The 24,782-nt window shown below is 38.0% G+C and overlaps 6 protein-coding genes across 7 annotated transcripts; 2 read left to right on the top strand and 4 right to left on the bottom strand.

Moving 5' to 3' along the window:
- Nucleotides 1-104: 104 nt before the first annotated feature.
- On the bottom strand, nucleotides 105-6,356 carry LOC145912686 (uncharacterized). The gene is made up of 14 exons (XM_083000246.1): nucleotides 6,273-6,356; nucleotides 6,043-6,143; nucleotides 5,712-5,799; nucleotides 5,405-5,560; nucleotides 5,220-5,344; nucleotides 4,867-5,016; nucleotides 4,428-4,660; nucleotides 4,203-4,294; nucleotides 4,059-4,138; nucleotides 3,794-3,994; nucleotides 3,528-3,692; nucleotides 1,219-1,288; nucleotides 1,009-1,149; nucleotides 105-730 (listed from the first exon to the last, which is right to left on the bottom strand). Exons 1-14 carry the CDS (start codon nucleotides 6,309-6,311, stop codon nucleotides 653-655), a joined length of 1,719 nt encoding a protein of 572 aa, XP_082856372.1. The 5' UTR covers nucleotides 6,312-6,356; the 3' UTR covers nucleotides 105-652.
- Nucleotides 1,534-3,521, top strand: LOC145912708 (uncharacterized). The gene is made up of 2 exons (XM_083000268.1): nucleotides 1,534-2,203; nucleotides 2,837-3,521. The coding sequence occupies exons 1-2, from the start codon at nucleotides 2,096-2,098 to the stop codon at nucleotides 3,152-3,154; spliced, it is 426 nt and encodes a 141-aa protein (XP_082856394.1). The 5' UTR covers nucleotides 1,534-2,095; the 3' UTR covers nucleotides 3,155-3,521.
- A 664-nt stretch (nucleotides 6,357-7,020) lies between the features above and the next one.
- LOC145912684 (tRNA-dihydrouridine(47) synthase [NAD(P)(+)]-like) lies at nucleotides 7,021-10,280 on the bottom strand. Its single transcript, XM_083000243.1, has 12 exons — nucleotides 10,167-10,280; nucleotides 10,041-10,113; nucleotides 9,877-9,978; nucleotides 9,584-9,761; nucleotides 9,156-9,526; nucleotides 8,822-8,974; nucleotides 8,640-8,756; nucleotides 8,315-8,491; nucleotides 8,047-8,222; nucleotides 7,536-7,724; nucleotides 7,274-7,402; nucleotides 7,021-7,124 (listed from the first exon to the last, which is right to left on the bottom strand). The coding sequence occupies exons 1-12, from the start codon at nucleotides 10,238-10,240 to the stop codon at nucleotides 7,052-7,054; spliced, it is 1,812 nt and encodes a 603-aa protein (XP_082856369.1). The 5' UTR covers nucleotides 10,241-10,280; the 3' UTR covers nucleotides 7,021-7,051.
- On the bottom strand, nucleotides 10,279-11,219 carry LOC145912704 (putative phosphatase phospho2). Its single transcript, XM_083000263.1, has one exon. It carries the CDS (start codon nucleotides 11,102-11,104, stop codon nucleotides 10,379-10,381), a length of 726 nt encoding a protein of 241 aa, XP_082856389.1. The 5' UTR covers nucleotides 11,105-11,219; the 3' UTR covers nucleotides 10,279-10,378.
- A 388-nt stretch (nucleotides 11,220-11,607) lies between these two features.
- On the bottom strand, nucleotides 11,608-22,865 carry LOC145911955 (uncharacterized). The gene is made up of 33 exons (XM_082999385.1): nucleotides 22,658-22,865; nucleotides 22,377-22,518; nucleotides 22,168-22,281; nucleotides 21,949-22,098; nucleotides 21,462-21,636; nucleotides 21,256-21,388; nucleotides 21,037-21,163; nucleotides 20,848-20,954; nucleotides 20,574-20,715; nucleotides 20,344-20,478; nucleotides 20,179-20,273; nucleotides 19,944-20,095; nucleotides 19,711-19,885; nucleotides 19,466-19,602; nucleotides 19,201-19,320; nucleotides 18,957-19,137; nucleotides 18,595-18,782; nucleotides 18,402-18,532; nucleotides 18,192-18,320; nucleotides 16,455-16,656; nucleotides 16,171-16,358; nucleotides 15,644-15,760; nucleotides 15,361-15,565; nucleotides 14,542-14,665; nucleotides 14,360-14,476; nucleotides 13,684-13,857; nucleotides 13,065-13,220; nucleotides 12,767-12,907; nucleotides 12,509-12,656; nucleotides 12,303-12,435; nucleotides 12,131-12,241; nucleotides 11,899-12,072; nucleotides 11,608-11,769 (listed from the first exon to the last, which is right to left on the bottom strand). The coding sequence occupies exons 1-33, from the start codon at nucleotides 22,863-22,865 to the stop codon at nucleotides 11,608-11,610; spliced, it is 4,893 nt and encodes a 1,630-aa protein (XP_082855511.1).
- On the top strand, nucleotides 16,769-18,353 carry LOC145912693 (uncharacterized). Of its 2 annotated transcripts, none has more exons than XM_083000253.1 (2): nucleotides 16,769-18,107; nucleotides 18,196-18,353. In XM_083000253.1, the coding sequence occupies exon 1, from the start codon at nucleotides 16,814-16,816 to the stop codon at nucleotides 18,095-18,097; it is 1,284 nt and encodes a 427-aa protein (XP_082856379.1). In that variant the 5' UTR covers nucleotides 16,769-16,813; the 3' UTR covers nucleotides 18,098-18,107; nucleotides 18,196-18,353. The 2 variants fall into 2 exon arrangements, with proteins under 2 accessions (XP_082856379.1, XP_082856378.1); XM_083000252.1 differs by having other exon boundaries at nucleotides 18,179-18,286.
- Nucleotides 22,866-24,782: the final 1,917 nt, after the last annotated feature.

Here is a 24,782-nt window from a genome sequence, read left to right as displayed (position 1 = left end):
TGGTTTTAGTTGATAATATAAAAGCGACGGTAATAAAAGAACAAAAAATAACAACGTCATGCTGGCTTTATTGCCATTGTAAGTGCTGTCATGCCATATATAAAAACAGAGTTCCGGGATCAAAACACTACAAAAACTTTTGATTTTAGTCCATACTTATTTGGAAATGGTGTTGTTCAAGCAATAATTCCAGATGCCACTGTTGTGCACTAAATTACGTGACGGATTGTCACTAAAATTTTTATTCTGTGACGAAAGCAACTCAAAAAAACATTAGCGAAGAGATTTATTTCTTCCTGATTCTTGTTTTTGAAAAACTGTTTTATAGATGCAATATATCATAAACCTAAAAAAATGTGACGCTGGCAATCGCCAAAACGGAATTTGGCTTTGTATTATTGCATATTTTGGGGGGCAGATAAAAAGTGGTTGCCAGTTGTTTGAAAAAAAGAGCAGTTGTATTATATAAAAAGGTAGGCAGAGTGAAAATAACGTGACGTAATGTGACGCACTATAACAACCAATAACATGGCAAAATCAATAAACCGATTTCAATGTTGCTTTCCCTTTCACAGCAATAAAGGCAGGACGGGAGCCCAGACACAACACTGCTTCTCAGAAAGCTTCAAACATTTTTTTTGTGCTTCGTACGTTATGTCATTTCCTCGAGATAGAGAAAATAGGGGATAAAAGATAGAAAATCGAGACGAGGGACCTCCGCAGCGTATTCCTAAAAACACAAAAGCACCTTTAGATAAAATCACATTGGACTTGTTCAAACTGCGTGGTGTAGTTAGAAATCTTCACACGTCAGTGTCCACATTAAACACAATTCGTAACAGAAAGTTTTTTCCGACAACAACAAGTCTACTAGAAAACTATGCCATTTCATTTTGACTTTTCAAAACATAACTTGGTGGAATTAAAGTCCATGAAAAGCCAAAATTTCTTTGTGCGGTATTTGGTATGTAAACTGCAATTTATAAATGTATTGAATATCTTCGTCACCTTTTGCATTGTTTCCATAATTTGCAATGCCAGCTTTGTATCTGGCTCTAGTTGGCGTTGGAGAGTTGTACTAAGTATTTGAAGTAATGCACTCACTCCAATACGACCTCTGCCCGTTCGATCCACTGAACCAAATAATTCCTAAATAGAATACTGCATTATATTAAGCAAACAAATGAATTTTCATGAACATAGTGTACACATACTAACCGTATATTGTGTTATAGATTCTTCCATTGTAGCGAAGTTAATTTGTTCAAACATTTCTTGGATTGGAGAGCTAAAAACATGACGAATAGTCATTGAAAGCATTTTATATACGAACTACTATATTGTACAGAACTACTGAGAGAAGAAACACAAAATCATAAAATATACGCACAAGTACACGCAGTTATTTACTTTCTCAACTTGTGTCTTTCACAGCAGGCGAAATTACAGCTGAAATCATCAAAGCGTGACGACAACAACACAGAAGTGGAGCAAAGTCCATTCTTGGAAGTTTCGCAAAGCAAGACCGTTTATGAAGAGATGTGGTGTTTTTTGGCTAACGTACATGTTAAGTTATGCTTATCTACGTGTGTCTATAATTCCGAGTATTTAATGTGATGTACAATCTCAAGTCATTCTGAGTGGGAGCACGGACTAAGAATATACCGGAAGTTACTTGAGCTGGAGCACGTTTAATCGAGTTTATTCTGAAATTTTGCACATAAAATTGCCTAATACTGTATCACATACGCCATCTTTTATGTATCCTAAGCTGTAATTGCGAAAGTAATTTAGACCGAGGGTCAGGTCAAAGTACAGGCTATGACGCATGAGGCAGAGTGCTTTAAATCGCGGCAAGCAAACATTGCGTTATAAACAGGTGCAAGGTTTGTTTGAGAAGACCGACTTATTTTCGAACTTTGACCACAGTCGCAGTATTGAAAAGAAAGGGTAATGGCATGAGCTAGTTGCAACAAATTGAAGAAAATGTTGTAAGACGGTATTCGCTTCCTGCAGAGTAACACGAATGGGTTAGCTGCTGTAATTAACACTTTTTGTTGATGACTTGCGAGATTTTTCGCCATCAATTCCAGCCATGATGGTTCCAGAGACACTGCAAGTCGCCAAAGATGACTTGTTACAGCTGAGAGGCAAGAAAGTGGATTTAACGCGACAAGCTCAACGTCTTAACAGTCACCGAGAGGTACTACATTATACCCTTATATGCTTGGTGAATTTGTAGCACACGACGTTGTTAACTAGTATCCTTCCTATCATACGGCTTTAAGTTGGAAACTAACCAACAATACTAGCACTGCGTTTTGTCTATGGTTAATTTCTTCGCAGAAAACTTTTGCTCTTTTATGACAATCACAATGTGATATGTTAAGCATTAAGCATTAGTCAACTAAAAACAATTCGTATTAACTTTTCAAAAATAATATTTTCTATTTCTCCAACATCTTCTTTGGAGATGTAAAAACAATTTTAAGATCGCTAAATTTGTCTATCAACAACAGTAATGAGTTACAGCGGTAACCAAGGTAAAGTCTTGCTTTCATTAACACTGCATGTGCCTCCTGTGCAAAACAAATCACGCTTCTGATTATACCAAACTAGCAGTGCTAATCGTCTTTTAAAGGTTTATTATTTTGATCTATCATTACGTTGCAAACCCAGGCATTTGACTATATAATCAAGTGGGCAATATTCTGTTTGGAAGAAACATAAACTTTAAAAAACTATGGTGTTAAGTCCAAAAGGATATGTTGTGTAACTTCAAAAACTGTTTGTCAACTGGCAATCGTGAATCATTTACCCGGTGCTACCTTCAAAGGTTTTCCAAGAGCAACTGGAGCGAATCGAGAACGAACTCTCGTCGGTTGAAAGCGAACTCGACGAAATCAACAAGAAATGTCGGTCGGCCACGAAGCAGATCACGTGGCTTCGGCTAAAGATGTTTTGTCAACTCAGCATGCAGTGTGGATTCTATGTCTACAGCTTCTTGTCGTTCTTGTTGATCAATCTACTTAACGTTCTGTATGTGGCGCTCGTGCTATGCGCAAATTTGACCAAGGCAGTATTGGAAACACAAATTGCTGCACACTCCAGCTCAAAAACGAACGCATACGAAGATCAGTCGTGCTTGACCTAATTCCACGCAGCATTTGCTTGAATTGAAAGAAAGAGAAATCGTTGTCAACAACATCATGACTTCTACTTTTAAAGCTAAACTGGTGTTTTAGTGCTGTTTTTTTTATAAAGTAACAATTTTTTGGTTACGTTATCTTGTATCTTTACCATATCAGTGTTACATGAGTATTTCTTTAATCATTTTAAGCGCAATTCCAATTAGGCCCAACAACACTGTACTTGCCAAGGAATAGTCCACGTCAATCCTGTAAAGTGTTTTACTATTTCTTACCAAGTGGTTTCAATTGCAACGTTTTTGTTAATTTTGTCGCAAGAATTCGTTACAAATATGCCAAACGTGACAATTAAAGTTATCTGCTAAGGTTTAGGCTTACCTCAAGTCAACAATCTTTTGTGCTAGTGACGTCATTGCAATAAACTCGTCAGGACCGAAAATCTGACTTTGAGTGACAATATCGTAAAAACCTCGCAGATATCGACATTGACACTGCGTCAATTCCAAAGGAAAGACTTTCATCGTTTCTTCGAAGGTAAGGTGTCTGACGGTAAACATAAAGTTTTGTTGGGTTTGCAATGAAATATAGGCTAGACTATTTTAGGCATCCCTCTAAAATATGAGCTTGCACTACGTTCGTTTTACCCTTTTGACTCGGAGTCCAATTCGTTAAACTTTTGGTGTAAAGCTTGCAGTTCATCTTGAGTTGTGATGGAATCTTCGTGAGCAGAAATCGATATAAGGGGGTTGTGCATCTTGCCGTCAGGACTGGCGCTAGGTGCCGCCATGGAGCGAGATCGGTCGACAGGAGTATCGGCAACCATTGGGGAAGATACTGAGTTACCCCTGCACAATTAAAGTGTGTCATATTGTAAGGTTGAGAACACAATTAGGTCAGCAAGAAACCGACTTAATATCGTGGTATTCAGTCGTAGCTTGGTCAGGTGCAACCACTTCGATCTGTTCCACAGGTTCGTGCATTTTCATTACCTGTGGAACGAATGTATCTTAATCATATTGTTGGGGCATTTTTACATTTCAAATATATACACACAGGCGTTGGTTGTGGTGATGGGGCGGATTGCTCTTCTGGCTCCTTAATGCCATCTACCGGTGGTTTTCCAGGGGCGGGAGACGTCGCTATTCCTAAAAATTTTACAAGTTGAAAATTCAACAAGGTTTTTGAATATCTTTTTTGCGAATGACAAACGCGAAACACTTTACAATATAACGTTTCATAAAGTACCTAAACATAAAAAAATGTTGACAAGTTTCCCACCTGGAACTGGAACACTTTGTACAACCAAATCTTCCAGGTTACTAAATGCAGGAGCCGACTGTCTCATTGGGTACATTTCATTTGTACGAACAGTTCCCATCCTTGACGCAGTATCAGCTCCTTTCGTTGTGTTGGGTTTCTGAGAACCATCCTGAGGCATCCAAGCTGATGGTGGTGGAGCAAAAGGTGCTTCTGGTGACGTCATTTTACCTCTCCTCATTGTGTGATGGGTTCTGCAAAACACACGACTTTGTCAAGGAGTTACAGGGAAAGGTAACATACAATAATATGTTGCTCGTACCTTATTATAAACTGTTTCAAAACAGTTAAAGTTAAAATTTAATTAATGTTTGAACAGTTATTGTACTAAAGTCTAAACAGTTACATCACAACAGTTTAGCAAAATAAATTTGAGATTTTTCACAAAATCATCACAAACTCCGGTAAACGGATTCCTCTTCCCGTGTAAATATCTCTAGCAGTTGGTGGAAGTATTAGTTCCTTCAGCTTTTGAACCTCGGCTTGAATATTAAAGCGTTCATTTCTCGCCACCTCCATTCCACTTAATCTAAACTTGCGCCAACCCCACCTACAGTAAAACCTTATTAAGTACAGTCGAAATACAGGATCATAATTATATTCGAAATACAGGATATAAGTCGGAATACAGGATCATAAATATATTGTGATCGTTAAACTAAACAACATATCCGTTAAACCACCTTATATAATTCGAAGAATGCTGCGTTTGAGCAGGAATTTAACAATCTCTTCAACAATAGCCTAACCTACCTGTGCCCAAGTGCTTCCCGTTTTCGTTTTAAGCCACGAACTTTCTCAACCATTGCAATTTCAGCACGAAGACGTTGGTTTTGTGTGAGATCTTCCAGCAGCATTGGTCTGTTTGCTGGGTCGTACTAAACGCAAAGCGAAAAGCATAAATAATGTTGGAAAAATATTTGCTTACAATAGATTACGATGAATCTTCCAGTGTGAAAAGGAACCGGTTTAGTTTTTGCCGGCAACGAAAATGTTCGACCACCGAAATTATCCAAATGTCTGCGCATGATTGGCACAGAACGAAGAACGGTTGCTGACTGGAAACTTTTGTATTGATCAACACTTGTTATCACCTGAAAATGATTGAAAAGTTTGACAAAATCCATAGAAAGTTGCTCTTTTGACTCGACCGGATTTTGTCCAATCAAAATTTGGCGATATCTTCAAAATCAATTATAATAACATCAAACAATTAAGTGAACAAATTAATTGTTAGTTGCCTACTGGTGCAGTAGTGGGTGGATACGCTTCATCGATCACATCTTTCCAGGATTCTGGGTTCTTTAAAGGAGGAAATCGTTCAACGGCACGACTGCATGTAACGATAAATGAAATATACTAAGTTTTATGGCAACCAAGCTGTTGGAACTATATACCTAAAACAAAATGCTGTCATTTCTGCAATTATGTACCTCACGAAATCAATCTTACAAGCAACACTTATTTTGCTTGACACAAGTGAAAACTTCAATGTACATTTTAATCAAAAATAAACCTTGTGTCAAAACGCTTTCATTTTTTGCTTGACATGCTAATAATTGACAGAAATGTTCACCTTTGTTTCATTGGACTGAATCCTCGAGTTTGAGACATTGTTCGTATTTTAGATCTTGGTGTGAACGGTGGAAGAATTGGCGAATTCTGCATCTTGAAACCCTGTTCATTATAATCAAAGGTCCTAAATTACTTTTTTAGATTATTACTTATAAAAACTGAACACAGTCTCGCAATACTACGCAACTGTCTTTGTTAATATATTCTTAAATTATGACATTGCTAACTAACCATCTTCACTTCTTGAGACGACGAAAAGGTTGGCATCATGTCGGTTATCGCTTGAAGGCTTGCTCCGTGTGCCCAACAACAGTAGGTCATTCGTATGAAAGACATTGACTGGTGGAACTTTTATTCGGAGCCAACACTGTAATTGGATAGCATAAGCCGCAAGCATTCGATGCTGGATATTCGAAACCATTGTTTTGTAGAGTGCCAACATTGTCAACACATTGTTGCTCGCCGCCCGTTTGCAATGTTTATTTGTGTACTTGTAAAGGATTGTGTAAGCAGGACAACAAAAGACTGGCGTTGGTAAAACGGACGATTAGGTGGGAACTTCTTTAACCCACGTTTTTTTACACTTTTTGATACACGTGCGTGGGCACTGAATGTGTTTAAATTATATTTTTCTTTGTTTACTCCAAAGCAAGTTTGTGAAGCACCATGACCTACATTACACTTTTAACTTTGCGCAACAAAAAGTGTCTCGAAATGACTAATTTCCTTCGAACTCTTGACCTTATAGTTAACAACGAACTTTCGACGCGTCGACGGGTTGAAATGTTGTTTATTTGTTCATTACCTCACGGTGGTTTATTGCCCGTAAAACATTTGGTTCATCACCTTCCATATTTAGTTTCTAATATTGCCTAACTTACACTGTGGCGGAAGAGCCTGTAATTAATCACAGGCATATCCAGATCCTTCCTAACACTTTATCTTACTGACCTTCGTCAACTGTATAAACACAAAGCTGTGTACCACCATATGGAAATAGGTTTATTAAATCACTTGTAAGAGTTTGCCTTGTGTTTTGGAAGAAAACTGAAATCATCTGGAACTCGGCCAAGCACCATTTCGCTGTAATAATAAAACAGACAAATATAAAATCTGAACCAATTAAAACCCTCGCATAAATATAACGAGGTTTCTTAGTGCGACGTTAGACATCAATTTGCTGTTTTCTTGTTCACATTCAGTAAAGCAATGTAACGTTTTATAAATCTAACCTAATTTTGATCCAATCGTTGGAGTTTGCGCTGGCAAACAACGTTTCTAAGTCATTTCTCCCCACAAAATATGGAGGACGTTCATTGATACGCTGTGGAACTCTTTCCAGTAATCCAACGGGGATATATCTGCAACATCAAAAATACAAGCCAAAGTTTAATGTAAAGCATCCCTCATTCTGCGATATGTACCAAAACTGCAGTAATCCCACTAAGGTTACTACCATCTCAGAGTAACCATCATTTTAGTTGGAACACAGACCTGTGGCAGAATGAAAGCCATTCAAGGAGAAATCTTCTTGTGGTCTCCACACCTCTTGTGTCTGAGCCCCAATGCAATAAACCTTCATTTGCAAAGTCTTTAAGAATGTCAAGGCGTTCTGTGCTTGATATATCCCAATCTCTTTGGTCTTTTATTTCAGTGAATATCCATGGTTTGATCAAGGCACCACTGTATGAATAGCAGCATTATATTGCTTTTCACCTTGAAAGTCATTTTTGTGAACAAAAGTGACAAACAGTTATGAGTAAAAAGTATGCACATTTGTCACAAAGTGACTTTATGAAAGAGCTTACATGCCAATAAAAATACTGAAAAAACTATTTAAAATAGTGCTTTTATTGTCTGTGTGTAACACATGATTTGTTTTGTTTTTATTTGATAACTGTAAATTATTTTAAAGGTACCTAGGATCCCACTTTTATTGGAACTATTATTGTAAGCAAGATAGCCTCTTAAAAAATATCTTAAAACAGAGCTAAAAATTCTTTACCGTGCAATCATGATTCCTGAAACATTTGTGTGTTCCTTTGCAGAGTAATAATCATGATATGACAAGATATCCCCATTACCAAAAACTGGCATAGGAGCAGCAAGTTTAGCACACTCATTTACATAACTCCAATCTGCAACTTTTGTGTACCTTGCTTCTCTGGATCTGCCATGAAGCTGTAATTGTATTTCATCATTGTTATTAGCCTATGAAAGACTGCGAAGGGCTAGAATTTATGATATATTGTCTTTTTTAATCATGGACTTACAGTTGCAAGAGAAATTCCCCACTCTCTTAGCTTTGGAAAGATATTGTGTGCAGTGTTTTTCTTTGATTCAATTCCAGTCCTCAGTTTGCAAGTCAGTGGAATATCAAGAACAGAGGACATGCCAGTTATAATATCAAACAAATTGTTGGTTCTTCTCATTAAAGCTGAACCGGCGCCCTTTTAAGGAAAAAATATACATTTCATTTGCAACTAATAAATAAATAAACGGTCAAAAATTAAGTGGAAATTTTCATGTGGGCATGGTTTAAGAAACATAAGTAAAACAGCTAGAGGCAAACACTCGATACATGACCATCTTACTTACTTTGTGGTACACAAGGTCAATCGGACACCCCATGTTAATATCGATGAAGTCCACATCGCAGTGTCTGTTTAGTAATTCTGCACATCTTGACATTGTGTCAGGAAAAGCACCACAAAGCTACAAACACATGTTTTTCACAGCATTTAATTCAAAGCTAAATTATTATGCATAATTAGTCCTACTTGTACACCAAAAATATCTTCACAAGGATGTCGTTTGATCAAAGCCCATTCAGAACTATGTCCTTGAAGCAAATTAGTGGCAAGAGCCATTTCACCACAAGTGATATCCGCACCCAATCGTTTGCACACTACCCTGAAGGGTAAATTACCACACTGCAAAATAATACAGATGTATTCAACGAGATTCAGAATCTATGAATTAATTTTTATAGCAGTTGTATTTGATTTGAGACACTTATATACACATATTGGAGATGTAGTAAGAAAAATTCCATTCTCTTTATTCATTGCATTTAAGTGAGAGCAAAAAAAATTGTCTTTCAAAAACCCTTACTGTAGTTAATGGTGCAAGATATGACTTGTCCTTGAAATCAATAGTTTTTTTTTCACATTTCCGCAATGGAATTATATCTGTATCCAAGACAGGACCACTAGCTTTCATGTCAGGCATCTTGTTTTCAATTTTTGTATTTGACTCAGCAATTGAAATAGAATCATTGTTTTTTAAACCATCTTGTGTTGAAGTTTCATGTTCCTTTTTCCGTTTTGCTTTGTTTTCATTAACAATCTTTAGAGCTTGATTTGTTTTCTCAAACCCAACCTTTCTTTTACGTAGTGCTACTTGCAAATCTCGGGATAGCACATTTGTGATGGCTGGCATTGGGTTTGTTTGTTTTTTTTCTTCATTAATACTATTGAAGAAACCTTTAACACAAAACAACATAAAACATAATAAGACATGCAACTGAAAAATAAATATACCTGCTTCATTTTGTTTAATGTGGTCTTCACCATATCTGCAAGTGAAACCAAAATTGCAAATTCCATGCTTTCTAAAAGAAAAGCATTCATCACCAATATCTTCTGGTTTGATTTTCATGTACTCATCGACACTATGCATGTACTTACACTTGTCACCAAACATACAACTTCCATTCATCTGAACAACAAAAACTTTTGCCATGATTATACAGCAATTCTGTGTGTGTATTAACTTGGTCAAACCAAATAAAAATACAGCACAGACATTGTATGAAAACAAAATAATAACATACCTGGCTCGGACAGAGTTTTTTTGAATTATCTTCTCGTTGCCGACGAGGCCTGTTCTTATTTTGGCCTCTTACCTTGTTCTTTTTATTAGGAACATCATTTACCTTGCAGCAAACAAATATGTATTGTAAACTATGCAATAGCTAATGTATATAAATTTGCGTACTTGGTTTTCTGAATTTGGTACAACTTCCATTTTTTTTCTTTCTTCATTAGCAGGCTTCTTGTCAATGACATACCTTAAGTTTGACATTTAGAAGATTTTTATTTCCAAATATAGCAATATACTTACTCAATTTTGATTTTTGCATTTCCATCTCCGTCCAATGGAAGAAAACTCTTCCACCCAGATATATTTTCTTGCATATTTAAATTATGAATATGTCAATAATTTACCCCTACCACTAGACATAACAAACAATACAGAAATATAGGATTTAGCATTGAAGACTTGAATATTGGCAAAACAAAAAGGAATATAACAGGCACAGAACACAAAAGCATTTAAGTTTTTTTCAGAAAATTTAGAATATCCAGTCCATTTTCCCATTTCACTACACGAGCATGCAAGTGATTGTTTTTGACATCACATGCTTGGCGGTCAAGTTTTTTTTCCAATGTATATCCTCGTCTGGGAAATGCAAAGTCTGAGGATGAAAGACTCAGACAGGGACACAAGTCATTTGAGCCATCTCCCACATAGCACACAAACTTGTAAAAATTTTCACCCATTTCATGTTTGTACTCGCTTAAAAGTGACCCCTTGCACATATTGACAGGGCAAGTTGAATGATTATGGCCATGACAAGGAGTAATAACAATTTTTCCATCCTCATCAACTCTTGCTGGATTTGTAATCACTTTGTTAATGGCATGCAATAGGGATTTTGCCTCAAGTATAGTTTTAATAAACAGACTGTTTGCATCAGACACAATTATGCAATCATACATTGAATTGCCCCCAAGATATTGCAGCAGATCTCCCATTCCATGTACCAAAGACAAACTGACAAGCTCGTGTTGTATATCTTGCCAGGACACTTGTTTTTCATGCAGAAAAGTCATAACCTTGTTCATAAACTCTGTCCATTTTCCTTCTTCATATTGATCCCAAAGCTTCCTTGCCATCTCTTTGTTTTTGATAAGATTAAACACCGACGTATCAGCATTGTCATCAAGTATGGTGTGGTCAAAGTCAAACACAACTAAAGTCTTGTTTGGCGTATTCATGTTTGCCCATACACTGTACAACTGTGCATAACAATACTGTATTATGGGTGAGTTTACCCACTTTTTATTACATTAATACATGTTTTTACACGTTTATTATAAAAATGCTGGCAAAAAGTTTCACATGTTCAGCAACGCAACTTCGGGAAATCCCCGAAGTACCTATCAATCAGAAACGTGATCAACCATACCAACAAAATGGAACTTTCCGTTGTTTCTAACGTATGTAAAATACTTGTAATATTTTCAAAAAATAAGACGTTATCAAGGTAATTATGAACATATGTTTGTAAACCATCAACGGGATCACAATGTTTTTTTATTCGATGATGTAAATTTAATTCTGCTGGCGCAACAAACAAAATCAATAAAAAGTACAAGCTGTATTTACACATGTAGGCCAATTACTATTGTTACGCAACACATAACACTTGGTAAAAATGCAAACGACATATGATTGTTGTATAAACGATGTCATGCTCCTGTTGCAAAACTAGTATTTTTTACACTGGGGGATATTGTAAAGGAGAGGTTTGGTTCTTGCTGTACCAGGCCCGACGAATAGTGTTACTATTGTTGTTATTCGTTGTACCTTGCGATGATGAGGCCGCTTGGGCTGTTGCTGCCTGAACAGCAGCCGCACGCGCCAGTTTTGCCTTTTCCAACTGCAAAAGGCAAAAAAATGTTTCTTTGTTTGTGTAGTAGACCTTTCAGTGCAATAATTGGTGACGGTGAATAAGTTGGACACATTAACCGTTATGCGAGTATTTTTACGATAACTTAGAGAATCTTACCCTTTCCTGTTGTTCCTTTTTCTCCTTTGCCTGCTGTCTCTTCTTCTTCCATTTCTTCACTTGCCCGAACAGCATTACAGTGCCCAGGATGGACAAGATAACGGTAATTGGAAGCCCAACGGCGAGCGCCACTGTCTGGGCGTTCGACTGTGCTGGTTCAGGGGCGGGTATTTTCTGCGAGCAACAGTTTCAGGATATTTGACGTGAACAATTGCAAAAATGATGAACTCACCTCAATTACCGGACAAAAAAATTTTTCAGGTTGATTGGACATTACAAATGGGATAATGTTAGATGAATCACCACGCTGACCTACGTCATCAAATGCAGATACACCAACGGCCTACAATCAAATTTAGGGCATTTAGCAGCAAAATAAATCAAAAACACTTTCACAATCTTGCCTGATATTCATTTTCTCTGCCTTTACACAATTGTGTCTGCACATCTCCGACTATGGGGGGTAGGTTTTTAATTCCGTCAATTACGAAGGAATTTCTACATCCAGGATTAAAGGCTGTCTCCCACAAAAAAGTCCTATAGTGTTGTATGTAAATATTGAAATGTCCACCATAAAAGTCGTGTTTTCAATAACTTGTATTATGCTTACTTATTAACAGCTGTATCAGTTGCGATAATCAACTTTTTCACTCCTGTAACATTCACCAAATCATCGATATTAGAAGTCACAGCCACTAAAATTTTGGCTGCATCCAATCGACCGCCTTTTTTCTGTATATTTGTCACCACTTCGTCAACTGTAATTAACAACATACTTGTACGACGAAATTGCATAATTTTACACACACATTTGTTTGTTACTTTTTAGTGAATATCGATGTACATTTTACCTTTTTCTTAAACTTACGTGTTGATGTTGGTGTTGCAACAATAAGTGTTTTGGATTCAATAACTGCCAAAATCTCGTTCAGGGTTAACTTGTTTCCAAACGTTAAAACTGGAATATTTAATGTGTGGACCAGTAATGACACTTGCATCTCAAATTGATCTAAAATAGAAAAAAACAGATTTCAGGATAACTGCATATTATAGGTCTAATAGTTAAATGCTTATGGTATGCTTATAACTATGCAGCAAAGGGCCTTTAAACCCTACACAACTGGGTTGAAAATTACCAGTGGTTGTTCGTTTATAATATTACGTACCTAGTGTAAAATTAGAAATTAGAGAACTAACAAAATCCAATACAGATTTTTTTGTGTCTGTTTGTGCTTTTGTCACAGCTTGATTTGGTCCTTGAACATCAAAGGTTTCAGGAGGCACGACCAACGTCAAATCGATCGCTCCATGCGGCGGACAAACTAAAACAATAATTGACATTTAGTATTATATGTTGTGGTATAGAAGGACGCAACACGAATTTTTTTGTATCTCTCGTAGGTAATTACTTGTTTTATTGGCACAATATTTTGCCCTTTATCCGTTGCAACTATTAACGTGAAATCAAGTCTTGAAATCAAGTTAGGGCGACTTATAACGTGTCCCCAATTTGTTTAGTTTAGGCCTTAAACTGCAATCATGTTTTTATGATTTCTGCGCCTAACAAATTTACTCGGCATTAAACGAAACGTTCTACATGAAAAACCTTCTGGTTTAGTTAAAAATTGCAAAGAATTTAACAACCTATATAATATTGGAAAATAAACAATGCCTAACCGAGGGCTAGATTCCTCTACAGCTACTAAGCAAGTCGTAATATTGGAAACTATATTGTTTTGTGATTTGCTTGGACAGCTGAAGTTTTCTCTACACATTTATTCTTACTCATGTTTTGAGTTAGGTTGACCACCATTCTTTCGGTGTTGCCAGCTGATCGAGGACTCCGCAAGTTTCCTTTTACAATTACATCGTCCGCTACTTTTACTCCTCTCTCAAAGTCAAACGCGAGGACATGTCTTGCCATCCGAGTTCGCAATATTCTCACGTCGTATCCATCGGCTATAGAGTAAGTAATTAATAGTGCTACATATCATTACCGCATCAAAAAAAGCATTTTTTTTTAAGTTGGACGTTGTCGAACCAACTTTATCAACGCTAATTGGTCTGCTTTGTACAAGCATTGTTTTGTTGATTTATTAATTTCATAAACATTGTGCTGCGGATGCCGCCAGGCAATTAAATTTTTGAAAAAACTGACAATTTGTCACAAAATGCCGTTAAATTTATGTTGCCAACATTTTCTACCTGGTGTGTTGGTCGGGCGATTTGACCGATGTTACCACCTCATTCTTATATGCAACACAACCCCCACTAGCAACACTATATGTAAACCGTTTAAACTCCGTTGGTCAGCGATTGCTGCTTTTTTGAAGGCAACAGTCTTGCACTGTATTGATCGGAAAACCACAATAGAAACTTATGCGAAAAAATTAACGATAAAAATTTGACAAACGTCGCCGGTGTTTCTAAACGTTAATTGAGTCGTGGAAGATGCACTCACCTCTTCCCATGTCCAAATCATCACCAGGAGCCGACCACCATAAAGTCAACAGTTTATCGTTTTCGTTTACTCTACCCTGTAAATCGACGATCCGCGAAGGAGGAAATCTGTCTTTCACTGTGCAACAAAAATACGAAATTAGCAAAACATCAAACTCGGGAAATTATTTCTTGGCATCGCACTTGGCTTCTCGCAAATGAATTTCCGAAGAGTTTGGCAAACATCACCCGTTGTTTCAACAATTTTTTCGTTCTGAAACCACGAGCACGTTGGAATATCCGCCCCGCTGCTCTGGGGATCGGGAATCTGAATTGGAAATTGTAATTAATTGAATGACGGACTATAGATCAACAGTAGTTTTAAGTCCAGACTATGCACTGACTATTTCGCGTGAAATGGGGGAGGAATGCTTTCGCTACATAGATTTCATGCAATACCCTATCCTATACCCTATGGTTATTAACTAGGTGGGCGTCAATCATTTCTCATAGGAAGCGCGATCTCTATAACAAAACTTCATTTTTTGTAGTGACTTTATGTCACAAAAAAGCATTGCGTCACGTTTTAAGATTATTCATAGTGTTTCGTCACCAAACGTTTATTGGTTCCGTAAATTTGTAGTCAAAATATGCAAGCTTAAATTGATACACATTATGTTTTTATCGTGTTGCAGTGTTTAGTTACCTGGCTTATTCACGTAGATCGACAAAAACACAAAAAGCGTTTGGTATGATACCTATTTACAGTTAGTTTGGACAGGGGGGGATACCAGGTTTTTTTTGTTGCAATTGCGCCTAATAATTTTACGGTAATTTTTCGAATAATTGGATTCCACCGAAGCTACTGCTGGGTGCAGGAACACGTTACTAAGTTAACAGAGATTATATTACACCCTGTTTCGTGTAATAAGAAACCTGTTCAATAGGCACGAGTCGCATATCCTGTCATGCGTGACGGCCAGTTAATGAAGTGTGGCGCGCTTAAAAATAACGGTACTACACCTCTGGTTCGCGTTTTGCTGGTGACAGGGTAACTGTATCTGTGAAGGCTTCCGTTGTGTTGACATTACTTGTGACGACGTACAACGTTGCTTGTGACTGGTTGCCAGTCTCAGAAGATTGTGTTGTCGTTGTAGGTGGTGGCCCGAGGCCAAGTGCTAACAATCCTTGTAAGTCGAAGCTGCCCGGAGATAATTGCCTTTTTTTCCTACGAGGTTTGTTGTCCTGCTAAAAAGATGTTGTGTTTTTCAGTGAATGTTTCACAGTTGGTGAAGCGCAATTTCACTGCAAACTTACGCCTTTGGACGCATTTTGTCGACGCAACTCGCGCAAGCTAGAGGCGTAAGAGCGCAGCTGATCAATGAGATCGCGTCGAGTCTTGAGTCCCAGCTTGTTTATAATCCTGTCGACAAGGTGACCTACGTCAAGTGCGCTAGGCAGCAATTATACCAGCAAACACTGAGGAAGCGCGTAATTAAGTTGTACAATTGGCACACGTGGGAATGACGCTACCGCACTACAAGAAAAACTGTGGTGTGTTTGTTCTGTCACAGTGGCTTATTCTCTGAAGCTCATTACAATGAATTGCAACTGGTAACGAGTGTAGAGTGTGTTTGAAGGATGGCGTGGTTATGAAGAGAAATTAAGTGAGAATATGTTCGGATAGGTGTATTAAGTTTCGTAGCAGTACAACTGGAAGTGTTGTAGGACACTACTAGTCTAGAACTAACTTAAAACCTTAGAGAACACTTTGATTTTGTCATGACATTGTAGGCCTTCTCAGTTAAGTACATGTTTTTTTGTAAAAAAAACCTGTTTATGTCTTTTGCTGTTAAGCCTTGCAGATCTGGATCAAACGAGTTAGCTGCATAGAGCAGCTCCTCTGACAGGTTTGTTTCATTAAACAATGAGGTAAGTACATCTAAATCTTCATCATTCATTCCACGCCGCACTCTCTGTACAATTTTTGCGATATCCAAATCTTCGTTTTCTCGTAGTTTCTGTTAAAATAAAATCTTGCGTTGCTGATATAGCAGTGGAATGCGCACAACACGCGCACGTGTTCTGACACAGTATTCGCCGTTCTCAAAACGTACCTGGTCCACACCACCGAACCACGCATTGCCTGAAGATGGATCGTTTGGTGGCGTTATTCTCGCAAGAAGCCAACTTAGTTCTTGGCGACTGTTTAGTACTGAAAGCTTGCCACCCTCAATTTGACAGAAAGATTGCGCTCTTTCATAATCAAGTCGTGGCACGTTGATGATTTTGTAGCACGAGTCTTGGAAGTGGGTGTATCTGTAAAAATAAGGCTATCAGTTGTTGTTTTTTTATTTTGGTGAGTGCATTAAACAACATGCCATTATGACGACAGAAAAATGTTTTTTTGACAAACCTGTTTTAAGGTTAATTTTCTAGTTAATGTTTGTGTTGTTTGCAACTAAAGTGAATTATCATGGAAAAAACAAACGAAGAGATTGCTTCCCTGCTGCAAGACACTTACTTACTGGTCGAACCAGCTAATATGTGCTCAGAAAAATCCCCTGTGAAAATTGCCAATATGGTAGTTGTTAAAAGTCCCAATTTCCTGAAGTTTCTTCAAAGCTTTTGTGTGGTAGATAAATTACAAACAGGCAGTGCACCCGAAAAGTACTATGTCGCAAAGTCAGTTAGCCAAAGCTGCAACACAAAGGCGACGCAACTTATACCGGATGCGAGCAATCTAGTTTCAACTCCGGCTGCTGTGAGCAGTATTTTAAGCATTCATTCAAACATTTGCAGTAGCGGGATGAATAAGCGGGCGGTCGATGCAGCAACGGAGACTGTGGAAAAATATGTTTGCAGCTCAGAGTCACAAACCGAAAGCAATACTTGCAGCACTGGCTCAAATACGGATTTAAGTACTTGCAACGTCAGCTCACAAATCACACCTGACTCTAGCAGCAGACACTCGCAAACAATGAGAACGAAGGTGGCGAACAACGCGACCCAGACATTACCAGCATCTGATCAAGCCTTATCCTTTGTAAACTACAAACACAACTTGGAAACAAACCACCAACAATTTTCATGTCGAGCAGACTGTTACCAAAATACTGTAGGATCGTGTATAACGGTACCACCACGGCAAGAACGTGGGACCCAACTTAAAACAAAACAGACTTCCCAACAAACTCAGACATTGTGGGTGCCAATTGGTGGTCTTGCTTTTACTTGTCAAAATTGTGAACGTGCGACAGCTCCTCGTAGAATGCAGGAAAGATTAACAGTGACACCAAAAAAGGATCAGGCAACGCGGCCATCGGAAATACTGAAGACTGTCGACCCCAAAGTCAGCAATCTCCTTGTTAATGACTTTTTGGTCGATTCAGGCGAAAATTCGAATGTGTCGCAGTATGTGTCGGCACATCTGCGCCTATTAATTCAATTTTTGGCTGAGGCCAGAGGATGCGAGAGCACGATCAAACGACTTGCTACGCGACACATTTACCACATCCAGGATTTGCTTTCAGATTTTTCTAATCTTGACAACCAGGACGCAATTCAGTTGGATGAGTACATTCTTAACCGCACAAGGGAAAACAGGCAGTGGGATTTTCGTTGTGCAAGAGTGAGATCAACCGAAGTAAAATATGTTTATCGTCTTTCCCAATTGCTCACTCAACGCCAAGTTCGGGAATACGACATACCCGAAAGGGAGGTTAGCTCAAAACGACAACGACTTTCTCCACAATTTTAGCATGATGCAGGTAATTTGTAAGCATAGCTGATGTCAACAACAGAAGGCGAATTTACTCCAAACTAATTTAATATTTGTTAGTTTATCATTTTACCCAGGGGCACACGTATCGTCCACTTTCCATTCTTGGACATTGAACGCTCCTGCTGCTGAGCTGACGCGCTGGAAAGGCTGAAGTGTCAACCTGCCAATCGCTCTCTTTCTGCGCGCGTTGGAGTCCGGCCTGTAAAGAGATAACAGTAAATTTTCATCGTGGCATTACGCAACATTTCATATTGCCACGCATACGAAGTTCATCCTGTACCTGGTGTTAGGTTGTAGAGTAGGTAGAAGGTATCTGGTATCATGTTCAATCGGCTGCTTGTCCCACAGCCCGATACCTAAAAGGTAATTTTCATCGATGCTGGCCCGTTGGTTGTTGTCATCGGCGTATACCTAAAAAAATATTCCTTCGTCTTGTTTGTTTAACGAAAAAATGTGACGGAATTGTGACCCACCTTAACGTTATACCTTCCTTTCGTTGTAAAACTAATAAAATAAGCAGAGTACACGCCATCGTTTTTAGTCACATCGGGGTCGAGGCCGTTGTCTCGCAATACGACGAACCTCGTGTCGACTATTCCAGAAGACGCTAATGGTCGTGTTATTTCCGCTGCGACGTTTGCATCCAAAACAGCCAGTTCGCCTAATTTAGTTGCAAGTTACACAGATTATAACCACCAATTTAATCAATATAATCTATAAGGTTATTAAATTGATTGAATCCTCCACATTTGTGTCTGGTAAACAAGCGCAAAAGGAACTGATAAAAACTAAGTGTTGGTGAAAAATCTACCGCATGTGAAAAGGTTACCCTCACCTTTACTTAGATACACATAAATCACCATCGATTCTGTGCCTGTAAACGCAAATGAGCGACACAGAAGTGCTGGCGAAATTACTAGCGCTTCTTCCAAGCTTGGATAAGAAATTATGTTCAGTCTGATTGCCATTCTTGACTTCAACATTTTGTTGCGAAACGTCAAAGTCCAAACACCAATCTGTAATAAGGACAAGTTCAGGTATAAATGATAACATGTGAATAATATAAATCCGCTATTAACCTGCGCTGTCCCTGGGATCCTCACTGTCATAGTTTTAAATCTAGAATCGTGAGAAAATATTACGTCATTCGTTGGAACCTCATCGTTGAAAATATCCCCGTTCGGTGCTTTTAGTGATATCTGTAAGCCGGAACAGACGTCAGTAGGTGGATGTGTCAGAATCGTTACATTCTTTTTTTATTTAGTTCTAGATAGTAGAACGAGAATCGACCCCAAATCGGCGGTATCGCGCTTGTGTGTCCACACTTGGTTTTTATAAACTTACCATCGGCAGGGTTTTGGTTTTGTAGAACACACTAATGCGGGTGTTGGTGCCAACGGAATTATCGATAACGAACTTCTCCTCATGACTTGAATTTTGCTTGATCACGATCTCTTTGCTCACCAGGGCAACAGCTCCAACTATACACGCATCAACAATAAGTTATTTGTTGGTAATCATGCTGTACGAGTGTACGATGACTTCGTATTCTCAATCGCCAGACAACACAATAAATAAAGACTACTTACCGTCGACCACTTCATTATGTGACAAAAATGCTTCCATTAGTTCGGAATCAATCCCAAATTCCCCGGAACTCGCCGCGTGTGAGTGTCCGCCACTAACCATCGCTAAATATTCCAGGTCCTTGGAAACTTTTGACCCAAATGCTATTGTGTTTATTTTTACGCCAAATTGTTTAATCTGCAAAAAAATGATAACATCCTGTGAATCAGGACAGAAAGCATTACATTGCACTTACTGTTTCTAATACGCTTTCGTTAATTTTTGGTTTGTTGTGTTCCAGTCCATCTGTGAGAACAATCATTGTTCCGCCAGAACCTCGAAGGACTTTGGGCCCTGATGTCATCAAAACCTTTAGTCCCTCCTTAAGTCCGTTTGCAATACTTGTACCTAATAATAGAAATCTCTGTAGGTTTTGACACCGTTTTGAGAATAAAATCAAACATAAATTAAATAACGTATCACGATTTTACCAGCAATTGGCTGGAGCACTTGAAGTCGTTCCTTGAGTAAATTTCTTCCATCGTCTGTTCTAATTACTGTCAGTGGAGCTTTTGTTTGGGCTTTACTAGAGATGGTACGTGTTGTTGGATTTTGGCAAAATTACTTTATCAAAGCTGAAATTATTTTATACTCACGCCGCAAAGCAGACGATTCCCACCCAATAGTTGATTGGAACGGTATTAATATAGTGACTTGCAGCCTGTCTCATTAATTCAAGTTTGTTGTACATTCCCATACTCGTTGAGACATCGAGGATGAGAACGACTCTCCTGTTTTGTAACGTGTTTATTACATAAACATGTGTTTATTAGTACCCCTACATAATAGATAAGGTTGTAGGTTATGAGGATATATATCACGCTACCTGTCCAGATTTTGAACTATAGAAAACTTAGGAGGCGGTGGTTCAAACTCGATTGAACCAGTAGATTTTTCCACTAGAGATGAGGGATTATTTCCGTCCACGAAATCAGGATGTTCCCTCATAACACTCCAAACACTTCGACCTAACGTAATACAGTTTTTGGTTATTTCATTGTACTTATATATGTTTCACAAATGTTTTTATATTCCCATAGTCCGTAGGCCAAGCCTTAGATGTAAAGGCGCTTCATTGAGAACAAAATAAATTGCATTACCCCGACAATGCAAATTATGAATGGTTGGCGCTTCATCATCATGCTTCAACTCATCTGGAACAGTTTCTCCGTCGTCACAAAACTCATCAACATACCCTAAGTCAGACCTGGAAACGGATAGATTTTCTGTGAGATTACTATAACACGTTTTTCCATAATAAATGAATGGAAGGCCTTTGTTTTACTTACCTATATAACAAGGAAGCATACGACTTCGACTGTTTTTCCTTCATTGGCTGGAAAAGACATTTTCTGTCATACAAGCTTTCAATCGCAGAACATTCACTACCTGGATCGCTTATGTTCACAATTTTTCCTGGTGGCAATGAAAAATAAAGAGGATTATTTCAAAAGTGAGTTTTATGACAAGGATTTTTGTGGGATTCCCTGAATTATCGCAGCGTATACCTGGAATGGCTGATGAACATATAGTAGGACGAACTTGCAGGTTACTACGTAGATAAAAATCCGACTCGGCTGTGGCGCGGGGTTTTTCATCATAAACTCCCCATCGAAGCTTAGCGAATTCACTTGCCATTATCTGCATTGTATCAATCCGTTTTAGAAACACACCAGTATTTACAATACGGTATCACAACAAAGTTGAAACTTGCCTTGCCGGGTGGGCCAATTTCATCGGCTACTTTATCACCAAACAGAACAAACTCAGGTGGTAAACGAACGTACGTCCCTGAGAATCCGCAGGGTGTTGTTTTGATGACGTAGGGCTTATTGACGTATGCGTATTTATCGCCAAGGCGCCAGGATGTATCGCTTTGTCTGGGAACTCTGCGAACATTGGTTACGTTTTATTTGCTGACCATTATTGGTACAAAACAAATTTTGAACTTCGACCAACAGATAATTACATACTAAACAAATGTTCAAATTACATAAATCTGGCTTAAAAATGTTTATTTTTAGTTTGCGAATTAAAGGATTTTCTGATAATTTTTTAAAGGTTTTTAAAGACAAACCAGACAAAATTACGCATTGTGCATCTTTTGTATTTTAATCATACTTGAATGTAAACAAAAGTTATATCTGTTTCCCACACTCTCGCAGTTGTTACCATTAAAAAAACAAAAAAGTTTTACAAACCTTGGATAACTTTTACGTATCCGAAAGAGCGCTTCCGATTGTGCGCTGTCGGTCGCTGTTTCATTCGATATTTGGTTTACTAGAGCGGCAGGTAAAGTTCCCCATGTTTGCGGGAGAATCATTTCAATATGGCGGAAGTAAGCACGATTTCTGAAAAATTAAGTGTTAGAAAAGTAGAACTATGGTTCCCTAAATAAGCACATCTGCGAGTGAACGTACTTAGTCAACTTATAGATGTTGGAGGAGGTGATTGTAAAAAGCTCTTGTAGTTTGGCTAGAAGTCGAAAATCTTCTGGCACTTCTGGTCCGATCCACACAGTTATTTTTTCATAACTACAAAATAACTTTTGTTTAAGTTTGCTACAACTTGAATCCAACTTAAAAACTACAGTGAAGCAATTTGAAATATACAACATTCGAATACTTGCCCGTTGTTAACGAGCTTAACTCCAGTTTCGTTGTGCTTGCAGAAAGTAAAGCCGTGAACCCCAGCACCGCGTAAACATAAATGCTCTCCCAAACCAAACGCAAGCATTAAAAACGCTAGTCGGATAGCTGACACTCTGTAGCCTAAAAGATCGAAAACAACTCACTTTAATATAATTTACGTAGGTATGCAATAAAGCAATATATTAACTGGTGTAGTTGTTTTCCTTTATTTTACGAATTCAAGTCCAAAACATTTACTAGTTTAAAAAATTTCACTTACGTTTCGTTACGGTTGATTGCGCCACCTTTGCATTATTTTTCCCGAACTTTGATGATTTCGTTTTATCATCGCTAAACATCTCGTCGCAATCGTTTCCATAATGTTCCGATTCAGCAAAACTGTCATTTTTATTAATTTTTTGCCCCAGTAAAGGCAACCGCTCGTTCATTGTTTCAGTAAGTTGTATATCGCTACCGAACTCCGACATAACCCCACTTGTAATTACGTACAAGATGAACTAAACGCATATACAAGTCCTGTAAACGAGAAGAAGGCGACACCATTTTGCTGTAGTTGAAATCTACGTCAACAGGCGACCTCTCATTACTTTTGCGCAAGCAAAGCGGTGTCGGATGATGATTTATTGATGGAATTTTTAGTGGTCCCGCCCGTCCCCGACACGCCAGGCCGACTCCTGTTGCCAAATACCGGCGCACTTTGCTCAAAGCGTTAAGAAGTGTCAACCTGTTGGGGACGATTAATATTTCATCGTTCCAAGTTGCCAACACAACTTTCGGCTTTTTAAATTACTTCGCCGTGATTAAAATGCGCCATTCGCCCACGTCAATAACCTGCCCACGAAATGACTGCTCATATCTTGGGTAAAATCTTAAGCAATGGAATGCGATATTTCAAATATTAGATTCATCAAATAATCATGTATGCCGTCTTTGTTTGATCGTGAATGCCTCGATTTGCAAATTTTACTAAACCGGCTTATGCAATTATCATAGCAATAAAAATATAAATCATATTGTTTTTGTCTTTGTCACAAAATTATTTAAAGAAATTGATGTTTGTTTTCTAGTAGACAGGTGGTAATGGGTTTTATTTGCAACACAGAGTTTGTTTCTTTAATAATTCACTCGGTAAATCTTGACACATATGTTTGGCAACAGACTTAAACAAAAAAATCGCTCGTCAAATTGTTTCCTACGAACACTTCATCAATATTTTACTCCAACTGGGAACTGAGAAGAAGGGAAACACTGCTGGAACAAGTTTATAGGTGTTTTTTTCTTTTTCAAAACGCAGGACAATTCCCATTGAAAATACTGAAATTACATTTTTGAGTTTAAAATGACAGAAGACATTACACCAATGTCGAGATTTGCAAGCCTTCTCCATTTGCGGACGGAGATAAGGGTGATGCAACGCTTAACAAACCTTCTGTAAACTTCCCCTCCAAGTTTCAAAAAGCGTAAATTTTGGCCTCGTTTTTTCCTTATTTTAAGTCTAGTTGACTTCATCTATTTTTAAAAGAAAGAAAAAAGCACTAAAATTTGCACAGTATTTTAACGTCAAACAAGAGGGCAAGATTATATTAACGCTTAAAGGGTTAGAATATCATTTTTGTCACTTTTATTTGCACCAGAGCAAAAACAAACAAACATGTGCATACATGGCAGATTTATAAAGGCACGGGCGCTTTTACAGTGAATTTGTTTCAATGTTTACTAAATTTATTTCTAACCATTTTTTGTGTATATTCGTTAAATTATTTGCGGCGATGTGCAAATTGATTTAAACCATTTGCAAATTTTGACCTTTTTAAAAATGTGCGGGCTTTAATTTTTGTTTAGTTACCAGAATTATGATTTTTTGGGAAACACAACGGCGTTGAATTTTTAAACATCTCTGGATACTGCAAGTAATCATTTTAGGAAGTCACGATTTTTTTCTTTTTGTTGTGGAAAATTTGTTTATTCTCACATGAACTGTGTGATATGCCAACCGTAAGGTTTTAGGATAACGGTTTACTATTGGCAGTTTGTTTACCGCCATGTGGCGCTATTCGTCGACCAGGTTTATCTGAGTGGGATTCATGCAATGGGTAAAAAAAATTATTGCAATTGATGACTGGGTTTCGGGTATGGTCAGTACGAGTTGTTTGTTGTAAACATGTGCTCCCTTGCAGTTTCTTAAAACAAAACCTACATCTAATTTAAAGCTTAAATCAGCTGGTTCAAAAGCGACCTACAAATCAATCATTTTTATTTTGCGCAAAAAGACAACTATGCGGATATATAATAAACAATAAATAACATAAAAATAGGCACCGATAAAACAGTTATCGAGTCAGGCGAAAATACGACGCAAGTGTAGCTGGGTGGGAGATCAGACC

This window comes from Ascidia mentula, chromosome 8 (assembly GCF_947561715.1).
Source record: "Ascidia mentula chromosome 8, kaAscMent1.1, whole genome shotgun sequence".
NCBI lineage: Eukaryota > Metazoa > Chordata > Ascidiacea > Phlebobranchia > Ascidiidae > Ascidia > Ascidia mentula.
Note: the sequence above shows the minus strand (reverse complement) of the source record. Positions and strands in the feature narration are given on the sequence as shown.